Source organism: Panthera tigris, chromosome X (assembly GCF_018350195.1).
Source record: "Panthera tigris isolate Pti1 chromosome X, P.tigris_Pti1_mat1.1, whole genome shotgun sequence".
Classification (NCBI taxonomy): Eukaryota; Metazoa; Chordata; class Mammalia; order Carnivora; family Felidae; genus Panthera; species Panthera tigris.
Genome location: NC_056677.1, coordinates 27,726,175 through 27,753,755, shown reverse-complemented (window position 1 = coordinate 27,753,755; position 27,581 = coordinate 27,726,175). Strand labels below are relative to the sequence as shown.

The 27,581-nt window shown below is 37.3% G+C and overlaps 1 protein-coding gene across 1 annotated transcript in view; it reads left to right on the top strand.

The window, feature by feature from the left end:
* DMD (dystrophin) overlaps nt 1-27,581 on the top strand; it is a 1,614,661-nt gene that overhangs the window by 341,945 nt on the left and 1,245,135 nt on the right. The window contains exons 23-25 of the mRNA XM_042974140.1: nt 4,770-4,952; nt 11,140-11,274; nt 12,894-13,043. Coding sequence (XP_042830074.1) covers nt 4,770-4,952; nt 11,140-11,274; nt 12,894-13,043 — 468 coding nt within the window. The remainder of the gene's footprint in view (nt 1-4,769; nt 4,953-11,139; nt 11,275-12,893; nt 13,044-27,581) is intronic.

Sequence of the window (27,581 nt, the reverse complement as noted above, 5' to 3'; positions counted from 1 at the left end):
GTATCAAAGTGCCTGCTATTCAGTACTATTATAAAGACGAAATAGGAAAGTTCTCAAGCAATGTCAGGCAAAAAATAGATACCCAAAGCAAAGTAATTATTATTACCGTTATTATTGTCATCGATGCTGCATGGTAAGAAATTAATTACATATACTTTATTATATAATTTATATAATTCGGTGAATAGTTATTATAGGTAGAAAATACATCACAACTGATATGTTTAAATATCACTAGATTATGTAGTTTTTGTCACATGTACAAAGTAAAATTAAAACATATAAGGATGGGGCACCTGGGTGGCTCAGTCGGTTAAGCGGCCGACTTCAGCTCAGGTCATGATCTTGCGGTCCGTGAGTTTGAGCCCCGCGTCGGGCTCTGTGCTGACAGCTAAGAGCCTGGAGCCTGCTTCAGATTCTGTGTCTCCTTCTCTTTGACCCTCCCCCGTTCATGCTCTGTCTCTCTCTCAAAAATAAATAAACGTTAAAAAAATTAAAAAAAAAAACATATAAGGATATAAGACTATAGTGGGTAAACGGTGATAGTTTTCAGGGTACTAAAAGCTACAAAATTGTTCTAATCTAATAATACTACATATCACTTATTCATATAAGCAAAAAAACATTAATCGCATACTTACTATGTGCCAAATACCATTTTAGACAATGAACATGGTGGTGACTAAGACATAAAAGTGACCTGACTTGGAACTTACGTTCTAGTGGAAGGAGAGCAGGCATTGAATGGAGAAATAAACTCTTTTGAGATCATGGTAATTTGCCTAAAACATGAAGCAAGATTGTGAAATAAAAAAATAATTAGGGTTTAGGTGGGACTTGCAGGCGGTGAAATGGTATTTTAGAAAGGTTTGACATGTAGGGAATTTGTGAGACATTATCTTTAGTCTGAGATATGAATCCTAAGAAAAAGCCTTAAAAAAACCTCATAGAGGCACATTCCAATCAGAGGTAAGAGTTCCTACAAAGACCTTAAGTCTCATTGGGAAGAGAAAGAAGCCTGCCAGCCTGAAGAGAGTAAAACAGGATAAATGACCTGAGATGATTTTGAGTGGTTTGGTAGATAACTGCTGATACAGGAATTTAGTAGGGTTTGGGGGAGTTTTCGTGAAAAGTGAAAGGGGAAACCCATTGTAAGCCTTCAAACAAGAGACTGTAATGATTTTAAATTTGACTGTGGGGAGGTCACTCTTAGGGAAATTATATCATTATAGATGGTGAGAGCTAGAAGATTCTTTGGAAGCAAAATAGTCCACACTTGGTCTCTGGTGATCCAAAAACTGAAACCTTCACGTAGGTTGAATAATGTAGTCATAGTCACAGGCTTTATCTGTGGGAGAACTAAGAGTAAAGAATATATTTAATTCCCACATATGCCATCCCATCCCAAGCGATTCCAAGACATTGTTTTTTCTTTTGTTTTGTTTACTTTCCAAGTCATGTGCATCCCTGTTTGCTTTCCTCTCACATTTCAATCCCCTCCTGGCTGTTTCCACAGTCTCCTCTAATATTATGTAGCCACTGCCCCAGATCCCTAAGTAGATAATCAGCAGTGAGCTTGTGTGCAGCTGCTGTACTTCTCCCAGTTCCTTTCTTTGGCTCTGTCCCTCTTTTGGCCCTCTTCCTTCTCCCCTTGGACAGTTTGCCTATCTGGCTAACCAGATCCTTTTTTTTTCCCAGTGCTACAGAGCAGACTGTGTGATATTTAAAACTTTTACACACAGTTCTCGATATGAGAAACCCAATTAGTCCACTTTGATTTACTTGTTGAAATAACTGATCTAGGTACCACATCGGGCCAGTATGGGGGTGATACTGGAAAGAGGAAACGCTTGGGCAGCCTATGACAACAACAGCCAAGGGAGTTGGCAAGAAGAAGATGCATTTTCTCGTTTGTTTGCTTTTTTTTTTTTTTTTTTTTTTGCCTGCCAATCAAGGTAATCCCTTCAGGTCTGTTTCACTAGTTGGAGGGTAGTGATGGTACCTTGTCCGGTCTTCCTCCTGTACTCACATTGAGGGCACATTTATCTTCATTGTCAAAAGAGACTGGCAGACCTACTTAGACGTCTCTCCCTAATTTACTCAGGGAAAAAGTAGAGATGTCCTTCCGTGTATTTATGCTATTTCCTGTGCTTTAATGAAAATGATAGTGCTGTTTTCGTAACTTCTTTTCGCCCCTATAAATAAAACCTTTTAATTAACATAAAAGAACCTAGGGGAGTGTTTGATAAACAACACCTGACTTCAAAATTCTTTTGGAGTTCTACAATGTCTAAATGGTAAAACTTTATATTAAACCTTTAAAAAAAAATCTCTGATATTTCACTTTCAACGTTTTCTTCTTTATATATTTTTTTAACTACACTTTCGGTAACCCCAGTCCTTGTGCTTCCCAGAATTACAAAGATGTATTTACTGTTGTCGTATGTGTAACAGACTAGAACTGTGATTCTTACAACTGAGTGAGCATCACGTTCACCTAAAGGACTTGTTCAGACACAGACTTTTAGGCCCCACCTCATAAGTTCTGATTCAGTAAGTCTGGAGGAAAACCTGAGAATTTTTATTTTGAACACATTGTCAGGTGATGCCAGGGACCAAGTTCCAAAGTGGTTTCAAGGAATCATATTTTGAGAACCACCGATTTGAGATACTGGCAATGAAAGGTGTCTGAGCATATGATGGTTATGTTCATGGAAACAAAGGGAAGCAAAAACATAATTTCTGATGAGGATTTTACCTAAATTCTGCCAACCATTATTTAGTTTTCTACCTTTTCTTCCGGTGGAAAAATCTTACCACCTTTTCTCCTGTGAATGTTTCCCTGCTTCTAAGCTTGTTTAAAAAAGAATTTATGCAACCCTACAAAGGAAGAAGGAAATGTTTCTCATCCTGCGTTTTTTGTAGTTGTACGGGTTGTGTGTAACTTGAATGAAATGTAATTGCATTCGTTGGATACTGCACAGCATGCTTCTTCATTTCGTGGAGGATTTGAGATGGGCTTAACATAAACTAGAAGAAAGAAGGTGTAGATTCCAGGATGACTTTCCTAAACACTTTGAAACTCAGTTTTCTCATGTTGAATATTCTGCAAGGTTTTGTTAAAGAACCACCAAAGTAGCACCTACAGCATGTCTGTCATGGCCCAGAGCAGCACATACGAAGTGATTAATGTTGTCAGAATTGTTTGTAATGCTAAAATTACTGTCGTCAAAATACGGTTTGTATAGACACAGAGCTCATGGTCAGTAATAGCAAAAACAGATTGGAGAATTTTCAGCTAAAATTTTCAATGAAATAAATTAAAATCAATGAAGGCAATCATTTAGTATTCAAAACAACTTGGATTTGTCATCATATTGTATACTTTTAAGGCATTATGGGAGTAAATCCAAAAGCATAGGGGGATTGTGTTGAAACATACAAAGGCATTTTATAGCTGAGCTTGTCCATTTTTTGCCCATATCCCCTTACTCTCACTCACTACCCTGCATGTAGGTCCAACTTCCCCCTGCCAGAACCTGTTCTTCTTTATGTAAGGGCTTTTTGTGCTTCCTGAATCCCAACTTTCCCACCTATGTGTCAGGCCTCACTAGGATGAAATTAGCATTCCCCCAACAGCCTTCAACCAGTGAAAGGACTTCTGTAATAAACCCAACTTGTCCAATTATATGGACCTAACTTGGTTGTAGGAGTCAGAGAATATTAGAACCTGTGGTAGGATTGGGGCTGGTGTTAAATGATTTGAGGGAGAAATGATTTGAGGGAGAGTTGAAGAGCTTTGCTTTGGATTGCATGTTGTCACTGCCTGGGAATAACTCTGTGATTGGTAGCTTCATAAATCTGTCCTGGAATGAAGGAATACTAGAGTAAATTTGGCAGTAGAATTGATAAAGAAGCAGCACAGAGTCATATTAATGGGGACCGGGAAGTGTTTGGGTTTGTGTGGTTTGGACAGTGTTTATATTTTGTACGTATTCTAACATGGCTATGGAATATAGTGGTATTGTTGTCATGATCCACAATGGTAACAAAGTAGCCTTGTGTGATGTCGATATTCTGTGAAACAATTTATCTTCGACCTGAGAAGAGCAAAAAGGTATGGCTGAGTACCAGGTAGCCTCCTTCCTAGCAGAGGCTGCTATTCTCCTCTTTCTGTCGTACCTGTTCAGTGACTGAATAGAACTTTCTTTTGTCAAAATACGGTCCTGGATGTAGCATTAAGAAGACTTTTTATATCAATTATCTTTCGATTTAAACAATGATAATTGCACTGATTTCAATATTACTCATCCATCTGAGTAATTTATAAATGATTTCAATTCTAGAGTATGGGATATTTTTGAACGTAGTTGGTACTGAAATACTTGTTTCTTGTTTTATATGTGTGTGTGTGTCTCTCTCTGTGTGTGTGTAGACATGTGTATACACACATACACACACATTTATATTTGAAAGAAAGAGAGCACACTGCAAATACATACCCACGTGTAGACTGCTTTGCACACCATTCTGATTAAAGTGCTGTTATGTTCTGATGATATTTTTTTTTCTTTCTGACTCCAAATTCTAGCTAAACCTAAATTAACGGAAGTTATTATAGTCACCATTGGATTTATTTTGATTCATCTTCTAATAGGGATCTAACCGGAATCTTGTGGAGAAGAAAGTATATGATAGACAGGAATGCATTTTGGAAGTAAAGCCATTGCCTCACTCACTATTAAGAAAGAGCATTCTTTATTTTTCAGAGAGCTAAGGAAGAGGCCCAGCAAAAAGAAGCAAAAGTGAAACTCCTTACCGAGTCCGTCAATAGTGTCATAGCTGAGGCTCCCCCTGCAGCACGAGAGGCCTTACAGAAGGAACTCGACACTCTAACCACCAACTACCAGTGGCTCTGCACCAGGCTCAATGGAAAATGCAAGACCTTGGAAGTCAGTTGCTTTTCTTGATCTTTATTCATTATGTGTCCGTTTATGGTCATGTATGATGCTCCGCGATTAAGAACGTGAACACTGGTGTAAGACTGCTTAGGCTTGAGCATTTCTATTTCAGGTACTTAGCCTATTGCTCAGTAAATGTGAGCAGTTCTAATTCTAATTCTTCTTACTACTACCATTATTATTAGGTCACAAAAATCTTACAGGTTTTCTCAAGATTTATAGAAGCCGGTCTTTACTTTTTCATATATTTGAATGTGCATAAGATCGTAAGTATTTTAGAAAGGCGTTTCATGGAGAAGTGTACTTTATTATAATTGTTTTTAATAACCGCTATGCCCTATAGAGTTCTTCACAGGACATGTTGCCTGGCTCTTTGGGAAGGACATTTTACATTGTATTTATTATCCTAAGTGCTGCTTTATCTTCTTCACATGCTCCTACCCCTTAGATTATGCTTATCTGGAAATAGTTGATAAATAATTCATGTGTCTCAAATGATTACTGTGTTACTGCATCAAAAATAAATTATGATCCTCCTTGTGAAAATACTGTTTACTAACAGTAAGGGTTGTGCCCAGGGGCAGAAAACTTTACCTAGCACTAAAAGCTGATGCTGCCAGATACTGCTCGCTAGCTGGCCTTTAAGTCCTCCTCCCCCACATGAAGTGAGTCATTTCCGTGAATATAGTTGATAAAGAGTTTATATATATTCCAACCAAGTGGAGAGGAAATAAAAAGGGACTGGGTGGCTTTATAATTTCAAATAGAAGAGGTCATAAGTGTGATCACAGATGAGAAATAGAGGGATAGTCCAATAGTCTTGGAAATTTTATTAACATAAAAATAAAAGACACCTTTAGAAAACATATCCCAAAATAGATTTCTGAGGGATTAGCATATCTTTTAAATGGACCACATGGCCAACAGGAAGCAAAGAATGATAATGACGTAAAGAAATTAAGAACAGAAGAAAGTATTTAAATGTTTCATTTAAATATTGTCAGAAAGCAATTTCCTAGATAATCAAAGTGTCTCCCTCATGGAGCATATAGTGAATTAGTTCTGACTTCCCTGAAACTCCATGTCATACGTTTCCTTCCCTTCCCATTCTTTCTTGTATTTTCTGTAGCGCTCAGACAACAGATTTTGCTTTCTCTCTCTATTTGTTTGAGTATGGTTGAACACAGTGTGACAGTAGTTTCAAGTGTAAGCGTAGTGATTCAACAACGCCATACATTGTGCTATGCTCGCTACAAGTGCGGCTACCATCTGTCACCATATGCTATTATCTAAAGGTTTCCCCTTAATATTGTCTGTATTTGCATTTCTGTCTATTGGATTCTGTGTATTTTTCTGAAATCCGTCTTCCATTTCTCAAATGATCTCTTCAACTGACTACTATATATTTCATCCTTTGATATATAAATATACTCATCTCTATATACACATCATCCTCTATATGTGTGTGTGTATAATTTTCTATTTTTTCAAAACCTTATTTTCCATTTCCTGAGATTTCACTTACTTATTTTGAAGTTTATCTCTTCTTTTATACACTCTTCTGGTTATGCATAATTAATTCTATTCCTTTTGTGAAACAATTTAAACCTATGCAGTTCTTTTGGTTGGGAAGTCTCTGTGAGTCATGAGCATGAAAGAGTTTTGGTTTCCCAATAACTGTCACCAACCATGTCAGACATCAATTTCTGCCCAGTAGTTGGCTTCCTCATCACTATTGCAGTCTGACACCATGACTTTTCATTCACTTTTAATTATTAAAATTTAGTCTTATTTAAATTTTGATCTCATAGTTTATTAACATCTTCCATTAGTTTAGGTTAATCTCTGGCTTCAGCAAATTATACAGAGGTGGGAGAGAGAAAAACAATGATCGTAGAGTCCCTCCCTTCCAATAAGTTTGTGGGGGTAGTGATCATATTGTGTTGCTTTAAGGGAGGTTAATGAGGAGAACGTATACTCTTCATATCAATGTCCTTTTCTTTGCTGGTCACAACTGCTGTACCCTCTCATTAACACCCACAGACACCTGTTATGATGAATACGTTATCACCAGATTTAGTAGGTTATCACCACTGATTTATCTGGCTTGTTCTCTATAGACTTGGTGTGGTCTTTTGGGGATCCGTATTCATATAGACTGTGAATCCCCAAAAGCATCTTCTCTGCATTCTTGGTACCTTGGAGTATTCAACACAATTTCAGGCTGACTCTTGCCAGTAGCTTTAAACCACATTCTCTTGATAGTTACTTCCTTTAAGCCCATGTTTCCATGATACCCTGGAGTCTTATTTCCCCACCACATTTCATCTTAGCCTGCAAACACGGACAGATCCCCATCTCCCATAACTGTCAGAAATTAGAAACTTCCAAGAGTTGTCCTTGATTCCTCTTTGGCCATGCCAGAAGCTCAGGAGGGAATGCATACCGACAATCTTTTTCTGAACGTACCCACCCATTTGATGAGTGAAATTATTTTAGATCCTTTAAAGAAAAGGGACCAGATGGGTTTCTCTTAAACACTGCAATAAAAAGTTGAGGGGAAAGGATTGCCTCAGAGGCCTGTGGCTGGCTCAGTTGGTAGAGCATGTGACTCTTTATCAGGGTTGTAAGTTCGAGTCCCACGTTGGGTGTAGAGATAACTTTAAAAAAAAAAAAAGAATTGCCTCACTTTCCAATTCTCCCCCCTGCACATCCTCCATTGCCCCTGCATCAGCGCCCTGTCTTTAGCCACAGCTTATGAAAGCATGTAGCAGAAGTTTCTATTCTAACATAGAATGCAGGGAAGTTAATCCTTTCATTTCTTAAGTATGAGCTCTAGTTGCCAATCTCAAGAAAAATAGATCCTACTGGCAACTTCTAACACCAGGCTAAACTTATTTATTATAAAATTCTTCATAATTGCACTGTCTTTAGATTATAACTTGTGGATTCTACCATTCTGTATAACTAGTGACTGTCTTGAATGGCAGGGAATTTCCTCACACGGCTTGTAATTTTTGTGTATGTTTGAGCTCACCTTTAGTAGGAATTGTTTTACTAGACATCCTTTATCCTCTGGTCCTTAAGAGTTTTTTCCTAATGTTTCTACCAGAGTCTTAGAAATCTTATATTCGACTCTCAGGTGTGATATAAACTTAGCTTTCAGCTTTTTGTGTGTGAATCCTTATTTTCCAACCAAAATCCAAAGGATTCTCAGCCTCCTTGCTAATTCCTTTTACTCCAGTGGGTAGGGATTTTATAGCTCTTGTTTTCAGGATAGGTGACACACAACTTTATGCTTTTCCATCTCCCTGAAATGCATGAGACCAGTGCCTCTCTTTTCATCCCAAGTTAGTGTTGAATATGCTAGCTTTTACGTCATATATCCTGTTCTGATATTCCAGTATTTTGGTAAGCTTGGCCTCCCCACTTCTACCTGTGCTTAATTTCCCTCTTTGTTTCTGCTGCTTAAGGATTTTCATATTTCATAGTACAGCCATGAACTCAAATATTTTCCTTTGTAATTTATCTAGCATTTCAATACTACTGAAGGAGGGAGTGGAGGGATTATCACATCAGCTCAATTCACCATTTTGAATGGAAGTTTCCTTAATTGTTTGTAATCTCTTCAGAGCCAGTGTGAGTTCTGTGATTTCAAAGTAGTTTTACGTTCCAAACTGTTAAGCTTAACAGTTATTCCAAGTGGCTTTTAGCCCTAATTCAGGCTGCAAGACTACATTTTATTTTGCAAAGGTGACCTGTAAAGCCAGTACATTCAGCCTCTCCAGCTGTGCCCTTCAGATACGTTGAGGACACAAGGGGCCATCCATCCTGATGGTTAAATCAGCAAGGTAGTTCATTACCTCAATCTGCACCAAAGTTAATAAGACACATTACCAATCACATCTCCTTATCTTCAAAGCTCTAAAGTACCCTCGGGTATTTAAGGAGGTATTTATATTTTCCCACTGGGATCTCTGCCCAGAAGGAAGACAGCCTGTAGTCCAGCAGGAGCTGGAAATGACCCAGATTTAAGATTTCTAGCACCTTTTAAAACAAAATACTTAATTTCACTTTCTATATTAAACTGCCCACAAGATACCAAGCAAGTAGTATTGGGTGGCAAGGCAGGTTAAGACTGATGCTTTTCATCAATCGGAGAGGGAATGTACCTCCTTCCATCATTTGCATGGATTATAAACAAAGTGAAAATATGGGAAATCTGATAGAATGTTTGGTTTCTCTTGAAATAAAACTTCCTTCCTTGGCTTTATTTTTAATGGTATTAGGGGGTGGATAGTGGGATGTGGTGATTGCACTACTGTATTTATAGGTTTGCCCAATATTCCCCATCTCAAAGCTAATGGAAAATGACCATTTTTGTATTCTTATCCTCTAGCACATCTTCCTACTTTTTCCCCAACATCTATAACCATAATCCAGAAATTTGGCTTGATTATTTCTTTGCTTAAAAATGTTTTATCACACACATATGAATATCTAAATAATATGTTGCTCAGTTTTGCTTGTTTGGGCATTGCAAACAAATCATAACATATAACATTTGGTTTTCTAGGGCTTGCCCATTTTGCCCAACAGTTTTGTGTCTGAGACTCTTCCATGTTGTTCTGTGTGATGAGATTTCCATTTTCACTTCTATGTTCTCTGTTGAAATGTAATACAGTGTATTTATACATTCTCCTGTTAGCAGACACCAAGGCTGTTCTAAAAAATGTTAGTTATTACAAAAAGTGCTGAAATGAATACTCTCTTAACTGTCTTTGTGGTCTACACAAAGCAGTTCCTCTGAGGATGTGTACCTAACAGTGGAGTTGCTGAATTGTTGCCTATGTGAATATTCACCTTAGTGAGAATGACAAATTGTTTTCCAAAATGGTCATTCCAATTTATACACCCACCGGCAATAAATATAAATTTTTGTTAATGCGTATCTTCTCTTACACTTGAAATTGTTAAACTTCTCACTTGTGTCAGTCAGTCAACATGGCATGCGTATCACATTGTAATCTTGAGTTACATTCCCTTGATTACTAATAAGGATGAACATATTTTCATATGTTTATTGGGTACACATGTATCTTTTTCTTTGAAATGCTAGTTCGGGTTTTCCTTTCATTTTCTATTGGGATGTCTGTTCACCTTTAATTGATTTGTTGACATTCGTTTCTTACTTACCTGTTACAAATTTTGCAATTGTTTTCTTCAAGTTTGAGGCTGTTTTTCAATGTCTTTATGGTGCCTTTTGATGAATAGAAGGGTTTATTTCTACTGTAATCACATTTATTCATCTCTGTCTTATGGTGTTTGTTTGTTTTTTTTTTTTTTAACAAAATGTCTTATTTAAGATCTCCTTTCCCATACCCAAAGTCAAAGAATACTTTTTTTTATGTATTCTGGTTGCAATCCTAAAGTTTTGCTTTTTTTATATACGAGTATGTTTGTTTATTACAGTCATCATTTTTTAATACATATCGCAAGCCATTTAAAAATAGTCATAGCCTTGAAATAGTTACTAGTCATATTCCTGTTAATATACCTGAAAGAAATAATTTGAAATAGGGAAGAATATCCATATCCCCTGATGATGCTCGCCTCAAATTTATAATAGCGAATAAAACTAAAAATAGTCTAACTACCCAAAAAGTGTTGATTGTTAAGAAAACAAAAGTATAGCCACTTTAATGAAATTTGAGATTTTCATTAAAAATGTCTTCTTCGTAATATGGAAAAATTATATGGTGTAAGGTTTCAAGAGCACTATAACTAAATCTGTACTCTAATGTTAACTATCAAATTACTTACATGTGGTAAACTTTAAAGGAGGTCACAGAAAAGTGATCATGGTTAATGTTTTGAGATGTTAGATTTGTATATGCGTTTTTAGGTGTTCTTTTATTTCTTTTATTTTCCATACTCTGTTGTTGATGAATCATTTTTCTATTTAGAAAAAGTAAATCACTGACCCTGTAATTAATTTCTGTAATAGAAGGTTTCCTTAATGATTAGTAATTATAAACATATTAGATGATCAGCATGACCAAGGTGAATGATGTGAAATAAACATGTTCTATTTTCAGAGTTTTACAAATGGAAATTCCAAAGTGTCAAGTCACTTTTGTATGAAATATTTCATCTGTGCTATGTATTTCTTTCTTAGGAAGTTTGGGCGTGCTGGCACGAATTATTGTCATACTTGGAGAAGGCAAACAAGTGGCTAAACGAAGTAGAATTCAAACTTAAAACCACGGAAAATATTCCTAGTGGAGCTGAGGAAATCTCTGAGGTTCTGGATGTAAGTGGTGAATTAATCTAGACGATCATAATTGATATGCACTGGACGCCCAGTACCAAGTAGAAAGTACAGAGCATACTTGCTAATGCCTCCCCGCACCCCACACTGGCACTTTGGGTGAAGCCTTTGTGTCTTCTAGAAACCTTCAAGGTTTTAAAGAGGCTTTAAATAACCTCTTCCAAAGGACATCTGTCTTTTTCTGAATTATGAGGTTCTCTGTTGCCACTTTTCTTTACTGCGTCAATCTTCCACATCCAGACCTGCAAAGACAGTTTGAACGCACAGGCTTCCTCCTTTGCAGTAGAGCTAAACGGGACGATAATATAAAACGTTATTTCCAGTGTAAAAGCTACACTTACTGCATTGAAATATACTTTTATTATTTTTTTGAGCCATACTTTTAAATTATTTAAAAGCATGAATTTGTACCTTACGCAATGTTGTGAAGTATCAAATGGGCATGCTCTGATATTAGAAATATATCCTTAAAATGTACTACGTTTTCTGTGCTACAGAATCTTAGTACCCTCTCAAGTTTTATTTTGAAGACCTTTCAAAAGTAAAATTTAAAGGAATTTGCATGTATAAACTTTGATTTATGTGAACTTAGAACAACAATTTATGTTCTGTCCATCTTATTGTACTTTTGGTTACCCTTCATATATAATGAATATGTAGTTTAGCTGTGTGGTTTTATTTAGGCCCATTTGCAATGCAGTCCCTGTGTAAATATGCTAAAGTGAGGTACATAAATTAAGATGGGAAGAAAATTGGGAAAAATGATTCCTTAGATAGCATTGAGACTCTGGCATGTTAGAACAGAAACCTAAACATCATATATCCAGCTTACTGCTTCCCTCAAGAGAATTGTAGAACCCGAAGAGGGATCGGAGAACAATGAGCGTGGTCAGAAATGGACCCTAATGTTGGTCCTGCCCTCTTCAGAGGTGTGAACTGATGAAGCATTCCTCGTGAGTCAGCCATGTGATGCATCTTCCAAAAAAGAGGCAGCACACACAGTGCATTGGTAGAAGCAGCATGGTGGCCAGAGCAAGGGGTGTGATGATGCAGTTATCCTATTAAATTATCAGATGGAAGGACTTCATTCTTATCTTTCTTGCCTTTCAGTCCAAAGATGGCTGCTCCACTTGAAAGCTGTGTGTGTGTGAAAAGTATGAAGGGCAAAGGGATTTTTTTCTAAATGTTACAACTTTTTTTTTCTTTTTTTAATTTGGGAGGGGAAACTGCTCTTGAATTTCTACCTGTGTATATTGTCAGAATCACGTCAGTTAGCCATCACTAGCTATAAAAGACGTTGAGAAATTGAGTATTTTGTCTTTCCAGGTGTAAAAGTAGAGGACATCACAGAAGAAGGTGGTTGTGAATAAGTTTTAAGTACCCCAGCCCACAGTCCTGCCACAAGCCCATGAAGATATACCTGCGAAAACATCCTATGTTTTAATAACAATGATCTTTGATGTTTGATGATCCCAATTACGTATTGCTTGAAATTGCTTTTAACTTAATGATCTGTAAATAAGAAGTTACTAAGCATTTTGTGTTAATTCAATATATTTAGCGAAAGAAGGGAAATAGTAATTATTGCACATGTGTTTCAGTCACTTGAAAATTTGATGCAACATTCAGAGGATAACCCGAATCAGATTCGCATATTGGCACAGACCCTAACAGATGGTGGAGTCATGGATGAACTGATCAATGAGGAACTTGAGACGTTTAATTCTCGTTGGAGAGAACTACATGAAGAGGTATGACGATAAGAGTGAAAAATCTTTTCAAATGGTTTCCATCGCTGATAAAATGAAGAGTACTTTCAATATTAGCTCAGCTTCCAGGTTTAAGAAATTGTCACGTGCTAAACATGAGTAAATTATTTACATGCACCCTTTAGTATTTTATCTTACAGACACATTATAAAGTATGGGTTTTAACAGGAAACTGAGACGTGCCAAATATAGTAATGTGCTCCAGTTCACAAACAGACAAGTTAGTCTAGGGTTCTACGTCAGATCTTAACTGACCACAGAATTCTTTTCCCTTCCCAAGGTTACCCAGCATGTGTAGGTACCCCCGTCCCTTTCTCCCTCTCCCCTGACCTTCCTCCCTCTCTGCCCACCTTTCTCAATGCATGCACACACATGTTATTGTCATGTGTGATGGGTTAGTAGTGCGTGTGATCCTATTACTACTCTAGAAATAGTTAATTTTTCCCAAGTACTACTAAAGAGTTTTAACTTACATATAACAGAGGAATTTTCATACTTAAAATTGATAGTGTGTGGTTTTTTTTAATTTTTAAATCAAAATTAGGAGAAAATAGCCTATTACTCCCAATCAAATAGTGTTTTGTGTACGCTCTCCTAAATCAAGAATGGATTGTCAACAAGAAAAACGTAGGTCATAATGAAGTTTAGTTTTATATCCACTTACTGAGTATGTCTATAACATGTGAGACCATTTTCTAAGGTTAAGTAATAAGTAGGGAAAGTTCCTCTCCTTCATTACTTATAGACACTGAGTAGTTACACAAAAAGTCACTGATTTCTTAGTGTGTTCGGGACATAAAAACAAATACTATCCTTATAAGATGCAAAAAGGTGTGTTTAAAGGTTACCCACAGAGGGTTCGAGAACCCAGAGAAAGGGTGCACACCTGTGTGGGTCGGCATTGGAAGGCGTTTGGCGTACCTTTCCTAGAGAAAATTCACTGTAAATGACATTTTAAAAGTAGAGTAGGAGATTGCCAAATGGGCAAGTGTAAGAGGGTGATTCCAGATGGGTAGACATACACGTTCAAACACTTGGAAATATGAGGGGGGTTATATATGCACATCTGCAAACCATTTGGTTTTGTTGGAGCATAAGGTACAGGTGGAGGAGCGTCTGAAGGCAGTATTGAACAAGTAGGCAGGAGCGAGGCTGCTGACAGAGATCTCTGCTTCTCAAACGGTCTGGTCTATAACCATGCACTCAGGAAACAAACTGAAGGGTTTAAAATGTACGGGGGAAGGAGAAGAGAGGTGCCTCATTCAGATCACATTCCCCCCACAGAGGCTATGGAGAGTATGTGGTGTAAGAGATAGGGGGATGGCAGGTAGTGAGACCAAGGAACTAGTGATATTTTTAGCTCAGTTGAAGGCAAGGGCAGTAGTGACAGGTACAGTGAAAACGAAACATCTAGGAGACCATCTAGGTTTCTGATTCAGGTGACTGGGTATCTCTTATTTTTCATAAACAAGATGGAGAAAATAAGAAAAAAAGAAAGCAAGTTTGGAGGTGAAAAATCACATGTCACTTTTTATCTCCATTGATCCTGAAGTGCCTGCTTAAGTTTGATACCAACTAAAAGCAATCCCTGAGTCAAGGACTTGGGCGCTGGTAGTCAGTTTGGAAGATAATACCAAGAAGGACAAGTGAGGGAGTGGGGGGGAATGGCAGAATGAAAGCTTGGAAGGTTGATGAAGGGTACTTTTATCAGTGAGTTTCCACTGTGAGTGACAGGGTAGTCCAACTGGGAGCTTTATGGAAATCATGTAGAACACCAGTGCTCCAGAACTTGCTCAGAATTGTCCCCCTGAGCTCATGGAAATTCGAGTGTTTATTCACCAATTTCCCTCTCTTTTTGTTGGAGGATTGCCCTCAGGTGCTTAAAATCCCAGCACTTCTTGGCTGTTGAGGGCAGTCAAAGTATGAAGCGTGTGTGCTTACAGGGGGAATGTTATAGTGTTAGCAGAAACTGGCCGCCATAGCTTCAGGTGAACTCAGAGCCATTGAGGGTAAGGGGTTATGTGGTAGGGTATCAACGAAGTTGACTGTAGTACCGACAAGGTGTCTAGGTGGGGACATTCTGTAAGTCAGTAAAAGAGAGATCCATCCACACGTCTGGAGTTAGAGTGATCCACACTAGTTTTACAGATGTAGGATTTACCAGGCCACGTGCTAGTTAAAACTGTAAAGTTCATGGCATCACCCCAGGTAAGCCAAAAGAAGATGAATCACGGACAGTATTTAAGCATTATACATAAAATTAAGGGTTAGGAAATGGTGTTGACAAAGGCAACGAGAATGAACGGTCACAGAGGTATAAGGAGACTCAAGTTGAAAGCAGGGTGCTTAAGAGGTACCAGTTTATTAAGACAAGGCATGAAAAAATTGTCAAATACAATAGAGGGGCCTGGTAAGGTGAAGACACAATTGGGCAAAAAGGACATAACTTATGACATTTACCACAACACTTCTGATGGAGTTTCCCTGAGGACAGTGAGAACAATGCCGAGGCATTACAGAAGACACTGGGGAAGATGAGGGGGAAGGCAAGTTTGCACCATTGGCTGCAGAGGGAAAGAAAGATCCTAAGGGGGATGGTATCCCCCTAAGCTACGATCCTATGTTAGGAAAGTATGCAGGAAACCTTTGGTTATTTCAGTGAGGGAGAAGTTTGATCACGTTTGTAAATTGGAAAGAAGTCTGGAATAGGAGAACCCCCAGATCTCACAGAGGGGTAGGTGACGGTGGGGCAGATGAGTGTGAAGGTCGCTTGCAGGGATCTTCTGAATGGTTTTGAATCCTGCCACTTTCTTTCTTGAGTAGTTTAGTCAGCCTTTATCCATATCAGTACAAAGGGTTGGAAAGGGGATTCCCAACAGTCCCTTGGCCTTTCACCCTTGTTGCTCTGTTACTGGACGTGAATAAGAGGAGTTATTCATAGGTGGCAACTAATTCAAAGTTCATTTAAATTTGGAGTTTGATGCAGAGTTGGAATGTGCTTTTATTTATATTTGAATGTTAGTGTCAAGTCAGAAATCGTGTTTCAAGCAAAAAAATCAAAAGTCATGTTGTAAAAACCAACCCTGGCTAAGCTGTGAAAAGGCCCAAATTGTAATCATTAACAGTGTGCAGTCTGTCTATTCTATCCTTAGGGACAGATCATTCTCTGACCCGACCTTGGCATCAGGCTCATTTATGTAATATTCTCGCATACCTTGAGTAACACAAAAATGACTTCTGTTTGACCTGTATTGCAAAGGTCTTTGGTGCAGAACCAGGCGTTTTCCCCAAATGAATAAAAATTCACCTCAGAAACAAACCTTGATTGAACACCTACTCTGCTGTATCCCAACTGAGTTGTTAAATCACTGAATATTGAATCAGAAAAACTTCGGTTGCGCTAGTCCCTTTCTCGGTGTTAGGGTTAGACAGGTCACAGAAACAACACAGTAACTTGAACGGGGAAGGTTTAATACAAGTAACTATAAACTATCTGCTGGGAATTAATTTTTAAGAGAAAATCGAAGACAACTCACAAAGAATACCCTAAGGTGGAGGCATAGTACCCAAGGAAGGAACTGATGAGGAAAGCGAGGAGCTCTACACAAGGCTGGGATTCAAACCTGTTTGGCAAGAGTGTGACTCCAGCCCATGAGATGGCAAAGAAATTGTCTGGGCTGACCCCACCAGAGCTAGTACATAGTCAGTGGGCTGAAGCCTGTGTCAACAGAATCTTGGAGTGCCGTGCGGATAAAATTCACGGGGAAGTAGCCCGTGGGGGATGCCCTTGAATTGCTGGGAGGCCGGAGGGTGTGCCTGTTGCGCTTGCTAGGAAGCTACCTGTGGCCAATGCTATTGAACTTAGGGAAACCAGCTTGGACGCCAGGAAGCTGCCTATGGATTTGCCACCCATGATGAACCTGCTACTGGGGCACGTGCAGAGCTTGTCAGAAGGCATCAGTAGAGGGTAATGCTGAAATTTCTGGGAGGGAGAGTTGGGAACAGAGGAGTTAAGCTTCGCTAGGTATCCTATGGGTCAACACAGAGCCACGGAAGCGAAAGAGAAGTGAAACAGAAAAGTCTTTACTTCCCCCAGTGTTACTCCAGTGCCCTCTACTGACAAAGTTTAGCATCATTCCAGTCGGCAAAGGAGAAACACTCTAGTATCACAACCAATTGTTTAGAGGCAGTGAGTTGATAACTGGCACATCCCTGTATAACTCATCAGCTATGTGACCTTGGGTAATTTTTTCAAGTTTCCATTTTCTCGTCTCTGATAACATCGCCTGTTTCATAGGGATCTCCTGAGCAAAATACAAAATACTGTGTGGAAAGTGCTTACTATAGCACTAAGAGCATAGTATGTATTCAATAAATGAATGCCGTTTTATTTTTACTAGGTTGTTTGCTATAGTACCTATCCTCAAAGCAATGTGTGTGGATTCTTTTGTGTTTTGTGTGTATGTGTGTGCATCCCACCAAGGTCATGGATAAACAAAGAAATACATATATTCCAATATGAAAAACAGTGAAATGCACATACTTTCATTGCTTAGATAAATGCAGAACACTGATAAAAGGATTTTTTATCATACCCTAAGTCTTAAAATTGGAAAGTCTTTACTTATGCCCCAATAGTCTATCAGGCATAATGTTGTAAAAATAAATAAGTTGAAATTAACTTAAAACCGGTATCAGTCCTGGCTATGCTAATATGAGATATCTAACCAATAATAACCTGAGAGTAATTTGGCAGTCAGAAAAAGGCAAGTTTGGTGCTTTAGAAAAAAAAAACATATGTTGGAGATAATATTCTTCTCAAATTCCTTTGTGCTAGTCTTTAATCTGCTGCGCCTTTAAAGATATGATGTTGAGTTAAAATGATGGGTAGTGACAGAGTTTTGCTCTTAGAGTATAAGCTGGGTTCTTTGGGCATTTCCAAACTACTTAGGTAATAGAGAAATACCTAATAATTTATTAGTTAAATTAATCATTTGGGTGTTCCCACTGAATATTTAGTTGAGAAGACTAATGTTTGGTTCAGGGTAGAAAGAACCTTGGGATAAATTATCCAAGGGGCTGAGGAGATAAAATGATTACAGTAATAGTTTTTAAATTGATTTCACTTATTTTCCAAAACCATCTATACAGTGTGTTGGATTGTTATAGTGAAAAATTCTAAATTTAAGCCATAATTTTCTTGTTTTTGTTGTTGTTGTTGGCTAAAGAAAAATGGTTTTTCCATTAATAAACAAAGTGCCCTTTGAAGATGAGCCTTAGCCCATTTTCTTCTCAATTAAATGCCCATGTCAGAGGTTTGTGGATTTTTTTATATTGCCCACCTAATGTTTCTTATAGCTGCAATTATGCAGAGCAAAGGAAACATTCAGTTGCCTGTTAAATCGATCAAACAGCCGGAGTTTTTATTGCCTATGAATATTTAAGAGATATGCTAGATCCCGTTCCTAATTTGAGAGTGTGAGTTTGCATTCAGATAAGTAATAAATTATTTCCATTCCTTGAAAAGGCATCATTCACTCTTCATAATCATATGGCACTAAATTTTCTACTCGTAGTAATGATTTGGAAGATGGTTAGCAAGCCAAGAAACAGCTCCAAAAATCAGACCAAATCATCTGATTTTTACGACTTATTACAGACTAACGGAGCTACAGAAGATTTGTTAGTGATACAGCAAAATACATAATAAGAGCAATAATAGTCTAATGGCTGCAAAGGACCAGTCACTGCTCTAAGTGTTCAGCATGCATTTTTTCATTTGTTGGCGCAATAGCCATATGTTTTAAGGTCCTGTACAACCTCTTGTATAGAAATGGAAATGGTATCAGAGGCCACGGAGATAGTAAGAGGCTATCAAGCATTTAGACCCAAGTCTCTTTGCACTTGGAGCCTGGGCACATGACCATTTGACCGTAGTACCTCCAGTCACAATGATCTTTTCCTTATATTAACAGTAAAAGCTGCCTGTGAGAAGTGAATATCGCAGTTCACTGGTTTGCCAATTTCTCAGGAAAGCTTATAGCATGAGCTTAAAAGTATTAGGGATGACTAAAAGAAATCATCTTAGAGTCCTAAATCTTAAAATCACACATGTAGAAGTCGAAAGTCTTCGCCACTTCTCTTGATGAGTCATTGTTTCATCCCTCTTGTGAATTATTAACAGCCCAACTTCTGTCCCTTTCAAAGTCATCTGTAAATGCTTTCACCTGGCATTAAATAACAGAGTAAAAGAGAAGAGCAAAATCTGAATTCGTTAATTCTGCTTTAATAGTAATTTTAATGATAAGCAGCTTGAGGGACCAATTAGTTGTCCCAGGTAATTTTGACTTTCAATTGTTCACTCACTGTCACATCTACATTAGCACAGATAGACCTGAATAGACACATATTGATTGAAGAAAAACTGTAAAGCAGTCCAGAAAAATAACTGACAGCATATCAGTCATGAGGCCGACATTTTTATTGGAAAGCCATTTGTCTAATGCTTTATGATTTTTCAATATGTTTACTTCTTGGAAAATATCAACCTATGATAATAGTAATAGCTAATATTTATTGAGTGTTTTTTCATGTCATTCTTTGTGCTAAGCAATGATAAACAGTATAAAACTTAATTCCCACATTAGTTTTATGAGGTAGATTTGATCAGCTTACTTCACAGATGTTGAAATGAAGCGAACTTCCGTTTCCATGGATGAAGCAGACGAAGTATTCTAAAATGCCTTCTGCAAGACATCAAGATACTGGGAAATTTCCAATAAATACACTTTCACATGTTTTTTTTTTTTTCTCCTGCAGGGAAGGATAAGTTTGCCTTTACGGGAGAGGGAAAAAAAAAACAGATGGAACTGAAGCCATAGCAGTTAGGCAACTATGAGGACTGGCCGTAGCGTTACCCTGGTGTTAAAAACTAGCAACCCATATTTTTGGCCAGCTGGGGCAAAATTCTCTTTGTTAGAAGAGAAAGATGAGTTTCAGGCTCAAGCCACACTGGGGAGCTGAAAAGAGAACCTATACAAGCCTGCTTAAAATTGCTCAGTAAATATTATCTATTACGTCTTCAGTGAAATGATGGGTGGGGTATTCTGTCTTGTGGCACAAGGTAACAATATAAAAATAGATCCATTTCTCTTCCTACTGAGTCTAGAAGTTATAATAAAAATAGTTATATTCATCTCATCTTAAAATTTGTAAATGTGTGCCTGTTCCTGTGACGATCTGTTATTTCAGTGTGTATTATCAATAAGGGTCAAGGAATTGCCAAAACAAGAGACTAAGTGGCTCTAGGTTGGTAGTACCCTAGCACTAGTCAGGCGCAAATCCACATCTTTTAGAAAGAAAATTGCCCTTAGTATTCCTACAGATTAAATTTGGTGAAATTGGAGCTCACAATAAAAATAACGCACAAGCAAGGGGCGCCCTGGTGGCTCAGTCAGTTAAGCGTCCCACTTCGGCTAAGGTCATGATCTTGTGGTTTGTGAGTTCCAGCCCCACATCACGCTCTGTGCTGACAGCTCGGAGCTTGGAGCCTGCTTTGGATTCTGTGTCTCCCTCTCTCCGCTCCTCCCCTTCTCAAGAGCTCTCTCAAAAATAAAACACAAACAACAAAAACAAACACAAATAACCCCCAAGACTTCACGAGGCAAAATCATTGCATAGAACACAGAGCTAATTTAGACCACATCCTCTATAATGTCACATATTAGAATTACCAGATTATTAGTACTAAAGAAGCAGATAAAATACTTAAGGTATAAATGAGATTAGTATTAAATACATGAAAAAATTGACAAGATTTGAAAAGATCAAAATAAAACTCCTGAAATTAAAATTAACATGCTAAAACTTAATAAGGATATGTCTAACATTTTTTAAACAGTTGAAGAAAAATTAAGAGGAAATTGAAAAATAATATACAGAGTTTAGAACCAAAAATTAAGGAGGTAGAAAATATGAACAGGAAGACAAAATATCTTTGGGGGCAGATGGTGAACATTTAACTTATGTCTAATGGGAGATTCTGAAGAAGAGAATAAAATAATGAATGGATTTGGCAGAATATGTGAAGCATGTTGAAGAAAAATTTCCAGAGCCAGTGACTAAATCCACTTAACCAGAAGGCACAATGTACGACAGGCAGAATAAATAGAAATCTACTCTTAGACATATCACATTGAAACTGCAGAATTCCAAAGACAAAGATAAATTATGTATTAGCAACCAGAGAGGTAAGACAGATCGCCTATGAAGGAATGAATCTTAGACTGACATTAGACATTTTTTATTGAAGTATAATTGGCATATAACATAAGTTTCAGGAATATATCATAATGACTTTATATTATATACCCTGTGATCAGCACATATCTTGTTACCATCCATTACCATGCAAACTTACTTTTTTTTCTTGTGATGCAAACTTTTAGGATTTTTTCTCTTAGAAACTTTCACAAATGCACCACAATATTACTGACTGTAGTCAACGTGTATATTATAACCTCCTGACTTATTTATTTTATAACTGCAGGTTTGTAGCTCTTGAACTCCCTTTGCCCACTTTGGTCACCCCCACCTTGCCTCTCCTCTGGCAACCACTTTTATGTTCTATGTATCTATGAGTTTTGTTTTGTTGTATTTCATTTTTTTTTTTTTAGATTCTACATGTAAGTGAAATCACATGATATTTGTGTTTCTCTGTGTGACTTACTTCACTTAATGTAATATAGACCCATGGTCCATCTATATTGTTGCAAATGGCAAGATTTCATTCTTTTTAAAAAATTTTTAATGTTTACTAGCTTTTGAAAGAGAGAGAGAGAGAGAAGGAGAGAGGGCGGTGGGTGGAGCAGGGAGGGAGAGTGACTGAGCCAGGTAAGGACAGAGAGAGAGGAATACAGAATCCAAAGCAGGCTCCATACATTCAGTGCAATGCCCGACATGGGACTCAAACCCACAAGCTGTGAGATCATGACCTGAGCTGAAATTGGATGCTCAACTGACTCAGCCACCTGGGCATGCCTAGATTTCATTTATTTTTCATGGCTGAGTAGTATTCCATTATCTGTCCGTCTGTCTCAGTCAAATTCCATTATGAATTAGATCACATTCTCTTCCATTCTTCCATCATTGGGCACTCAAATTGTTTCCATATCTTGGATATTATAAATAATACTGCAGTGAACATAGAGGTGCGTATATCGTTTTGAATTTGTGTTTTCATTTTCTTTGGTTAAATACCCAGAGTTGGATTTGCCGGATCGTATGGTAGTTCTATTTTTAATTTTTTGAGGATCTGCCATACTGTTTTCCAGAGTCGCTGACCAAATTTACTTTCCCACCAATGGTGTACAGAGGTTTCCTCACCAACACTTGTTATTTCTTGTTTTTGTTTTTGTTTTTCTTTTTTTGATAATAGCCATTCTCACAGGTATCAGGTGACATCTCATTGTGGTTTTCATTTACATTTCCCTTTTGATTAGTGATGTTGAACATTTATCTTTTCATGTGACTGTTGGCTACTTGTGTATCTTATTTGGAAAAATGTCTATAGTGATAACCTGCCCCTTTTTTGTTCACATTGGTTTTTGTGTTTTTTGCTTGTTTGTTTGTTTTTCTTTTTTTTCCTTTTTTTTTTTTTTTGCTGTTTTGTATGAGTTCTTTATATATTTAGGATATTAACCTCTTATCAGATAGACGATTTGCAAATATTTTCCTTCCTTTGGTATGTTGTCATTTCCTTATTTGTTGATTTGTTTTCCTGTGCAGAAGCTTTTTAGTTTGATGTAGTCCTGCTTGTTTCTTTTAGCTTTGGGTGTCTTTGCTTTTGGAGTCAAATCCAAAAAATCATCACCAAGATTGCTGTCAAGGAGCTTACCATTTGTTTTTTCTAGGAGTTTTATGGATTCATGTCTTACAATAAAGTCTTTAATTCACTTTAAGTTAATTTTTGTGTATGGTGTAAGATAGCGTCCAGTTTCTTTCTTTTTTCTTTTTTTCTGCATGTGGCTATCCAGTGTTCATAACCCCATTTGTTGAAGAGTGTCTTTTCCACAATTGTTTATTCTTGCCTCCTTTGTTGTAAGTTAATTGACCATATATGTGTGAATTTATTACTGGGCTCTCTATTCTGTACCATTGATTTATGTGTCTACTCTTATGCACAAGCCATCCTCTATTGATTACTATAGTTTTGTAATATACAGTGTGATGCCTCCAGCTTTCTTCTTTTTCTAGGTCTTTGGCTGTTTGGGGTCTTCTGTGGTTAGATACAAGTTTTAGAATTGTTTGTTCTGGTTCTGTGAAAAATGCATTTGGAATTTAGATGGGGATTATGCTGAATCTGTAGATTGTTTTGGGTAATATGGACATTTTAATGATATTAATTTTCCAACCCATGAGCATGGAATGTCTTTTCATTTATTTGTGTCTTCTTCAATTTATTTCATCTATGTCTTGCCAGCTTTCAGTCTATACAGGTCTTTTGCCTCCTTGGTAAATACTCCTAAGTATTTTGCTTTTTTTGATGTAATTGTAAATAGGATTGTTTTATTCTGTTTTTGAAAGTTCATTTCTCGTGTATAGAATTGCAGCATATTTGTACACATTGATTTTATATCATGCAACTTTGTCGAATTCATTTTTTTAGTTCTGACATTTTTTGGTGGAGTTTTTAGGGTTTTTATATATATAGTACCATGTAATCTGCAAATAGTGATTTTTACTTCTTTGTTTCCAACTTGGATGATTTTTATTTCCTTTTCTTGCCTAATTACTTGGATCTGGCTAACATGTCCAATACTATGTTGAATAAAAGTAGCAAGAGAGAATCCTTGTCTCTTCATCTTAGAGGGAAAGCTTTCACCTTTTTACCGTTGAGTACGATGTTTGCTGTGGGCTTATTACATATGGCCTTTATTATGTTGAGGTATGTTCCCTATATACCCACTTTGTTGAGAGTTATTATCAAGAATGGAAGTCGAATTGTGCCAAACATTTTTGTATCTATTGATGCTATTATATAATTTTTATCCTTCATTTTGTTAATGTGGTATATCACATTGATTGATTTATGAATGTTGATCCACACTTGCATCCCCGGAATATATCCCAGTTGATCATAGCGTAGGATCCTTTTTTTTTTTTTTAATGTTTATTGATTTTGAGAGAGAGCGAGACCAAGGGAGTGTGAGAGCATACGTGCACAAGTGGAGGAGAGGCAGAGAGAGACAGAGAGAGAATCCCAAGCAGGTTCTGTGCTGTCAGCCCAGAGCCCAACAAGGGGCTCGATCTCAGCACCTGAGCCAAAATCAAGAGTCAGAAGCTTAACTGACCTGAGTCACCCAAGCTTCCTGGTGTATGATCCTTTTAATGTTTTTTTTGAATTCAGTTTCCTAATATTTTATTAAAGAATTTTGCATCTTTGTTCATCAGGCATATTGGCCCGTGATTTTCTTTTCTTTTCCTTCTTTCCCTTCCCTTCCCTTCCCTTCCCTTCCCTTCCCTTCCCTTCCCTTCCCTTCCCTTCCCTTCCCTTCCCTTCCCTTCCCTTTCCTTTCCTTTCCTTTCCTTTCCTTTCCTTTCCTTTCCTTTCCTTTCCTTTCCTTTCCTTTTGTGGTGTTCTTACTGGGTTTAGTATCACGGTAAAGCTGGCCTTGTGAAATGTATTCAGAAGCATTCCCTCCTCTTCAGTTTTTTGAAAAAGTTGGACTGCAGTTTTGTGTTAGGAAGTTTTTGATTACTGATTCGTTTTTCTTACTAATAACCAGTCTATTCAGATTTTCTGTTTCTTTATGGTTCAGTATTGGAAGATTGTGTGTTTCTAGGAATTTATCCATTGTTGTAGGTTGATCAAATTGTTCATAGTAGTTCCTTAGGATCCTTTGTGTTTCTGTGGTGTCAGTTGTAACTTCTCCCCTTTTATTTCTGATTTTACTTATTTGAACCCTTTGTCTCTTCTTGGTGTATCTAGTTAAACATTTGTCAGTTTTGTTTATTTTTGCAAAGAATCATATCTTGGGTTTATTGATTTTTTGTTGTTTTTTTACTGTTTCATTTGTTTTCAACCTAATTTTTATTATTTCCTTCTTCTAACTTTCGGCTTTCTTTGTTCTTTTTCTAGTTCTTTGAAAGGTGAAGTTTGATTTTTTATTGAGATATATGTTATTTCTTGAGGTGTGCTTATATCACTGTGAACTTCCAGCTTAGAATTGCTTTTACTGCACCCCGTAGATTTGATATGTTGTTTTTCTATATATGTGTCTTTTGGATATAAGCCTCATTGTTTTTCAAAGGTAGATGCTTTGGGGGCTAATCTGTTTGTTGTAGGTCCAAGGGTTGGGGTGCCTGATGTGGGGCTTGAACCCCTCATGCCTCAGGAGAAACTCTAGAATTGTGAGATCCATCCCAACTTGGAGCCACTGCACCTTGAGCGGTGTTTTTTGGTGAGATGATGTTTCTATTTCTCCTGATCATGTTGATGTGACCCTTTTATTGTGGACTGTAAAGCAGCTATTCAACTAGTGTTCAGGTCTTTTATAAACGGAATTATTTTATATGTAGCTGTAGATGATGTGCATCCATGGCAGGAGGTGAGTTATACAGAAAATAATTTTTAAGCTTTATGCTCTCTTTTCTTTATATATTCACTCATTTTGATATGTTATGCAGGGTTGTGGCTTTGACTACCCTGTGCATGTTAATGATTTTCAAAATATTCTCTCTAGTACAAACCTCTGCCCTAAACTCTAGACCTATATATCCATCTTGGTATTATAGATCGCTACTTAGATAGGTAATAGGCAACTGAAACTTCACATATTTAGATTTGAGTTCCTGTCAAACCTACTCAACACATTTTTCACCATATTTATTCTCGCCAACTCATTCTTTAATTTTCTCAGGCCAGAAACATTTTTTAATATGAAATTTATTGTCAAATTGGTTTCCATACAACACCCAGTGCTCATCCCAACGGGTGCCCTCCTCAATGCCCATCACCCAACCTCCCCTGCCTCCCACCCCCCATCAACCCTCAGTTTATTCTCAGTTTTTAAGAGTCTCTTATGGTTTGGCTCCCTCCCTCTCTAACTTTTTTTTTTCCTTCCCCTCCCCCATGGTCTTCTGTTAAGTTTCTCAGGATCCACATAAGAGTGAAAACATACGGTATCTGTCTTTCTCTGTATGACTTATTTCACTTAGCATCACACTCTCCAGTTCCATCCACGTTGCTACAAAAGACAGTATACACAATGGAATACTACTTGGCAATGCGAAAGAATGAAATATGGCCTTTTGTAAGGCCAGAAACATTAAAAGTAATCTTGGCTCTTCTCTTTCTTTACCAACATCTCTCCTAACACATCTGAAAGGTAGTCTCTGCAGATCTATATAAGCCACCGATGTTTTTCTGTGTGAACCCTGTTTTTTTTTAATTTCAATTACATGAGGTCCACTTTTAGACCTCTTGATGCTAGTGGGTCCTTAAGAAATAAATTAATACATTTGCCTATCTCTGTAAATAGGTTGTCACCCTAAAGAGATATTAAAACTACTCTCCTGATGATTACAGAGGCCAAATGTTAAAAAAGAAAGAAAGAAATCTGTTTATTTTCTTCATCTGTTTACTGCTGAGGTATAAGTATGTATTTTTTAGACAAAAATATTAAGCTAATGAAAATAGGTATGTGTGATATTAAATAACTTATCAAATTACTGTTAGTCATAAGAGTTTTGATATATCCAATTTACTGAGAAGTATGTAAATTTTCTGTAAAAAAATAGCAAACTGAGAATCCGCCTCTTATTCTATAAAATACTTAAAATAATATTTACCTCTCTTTTTTCCTAAACTGTCCATAAACTGCAAAACTGAATGCTTCATTTTTGTCCAAGTTTTTACTTAAATTTCATTTAGTGAAAATACATTATAATATTAGTTTCAGGTGTAGAATTTAGTGATTAAACACTTACATACATCACCTGGTGTTCATCACAAGTGCCCTCCTTAATCGCCATCACCCACATCATCCTTTAAAAAGTAGTTTCTACTAGCTGGATTTATTTGTTCCACTGCTGTTCATTGCCTTGTTAATTTCAGTTGCCTTGTTCAGTTCCTGGAGGGGCAACTGTGAGGTTAAATTGAGGTAAAAGAGGAAATGGTCAGTGCTAAAGTAGAAGCAGTAAATGTGAATTATTCTTCAGGTTGTTGCGTGACAAGAAATGGTAACTCTGTGACGGGATGGAGGTGGTGACTAATAGGGTGGTGGCACTCATTTTGCAATTTATAAATGTCTCAAGTTAACTCTTTGTACACCTTAAATTTCCACAGTGTTATGTGCCAGTTATGTCTCAATACAGCTGGGGATGAAAGATAATTAGCATATCTTTGAAAATGAAAAAAAAATGTTTGGTGAGGGAAAAATAAGAAGGGCCAGTAACTTGAGTAATGAATCAGTATTTTACTGACTTTCAGGACAGTGAAGATTTCTTTTAAGCTTATTT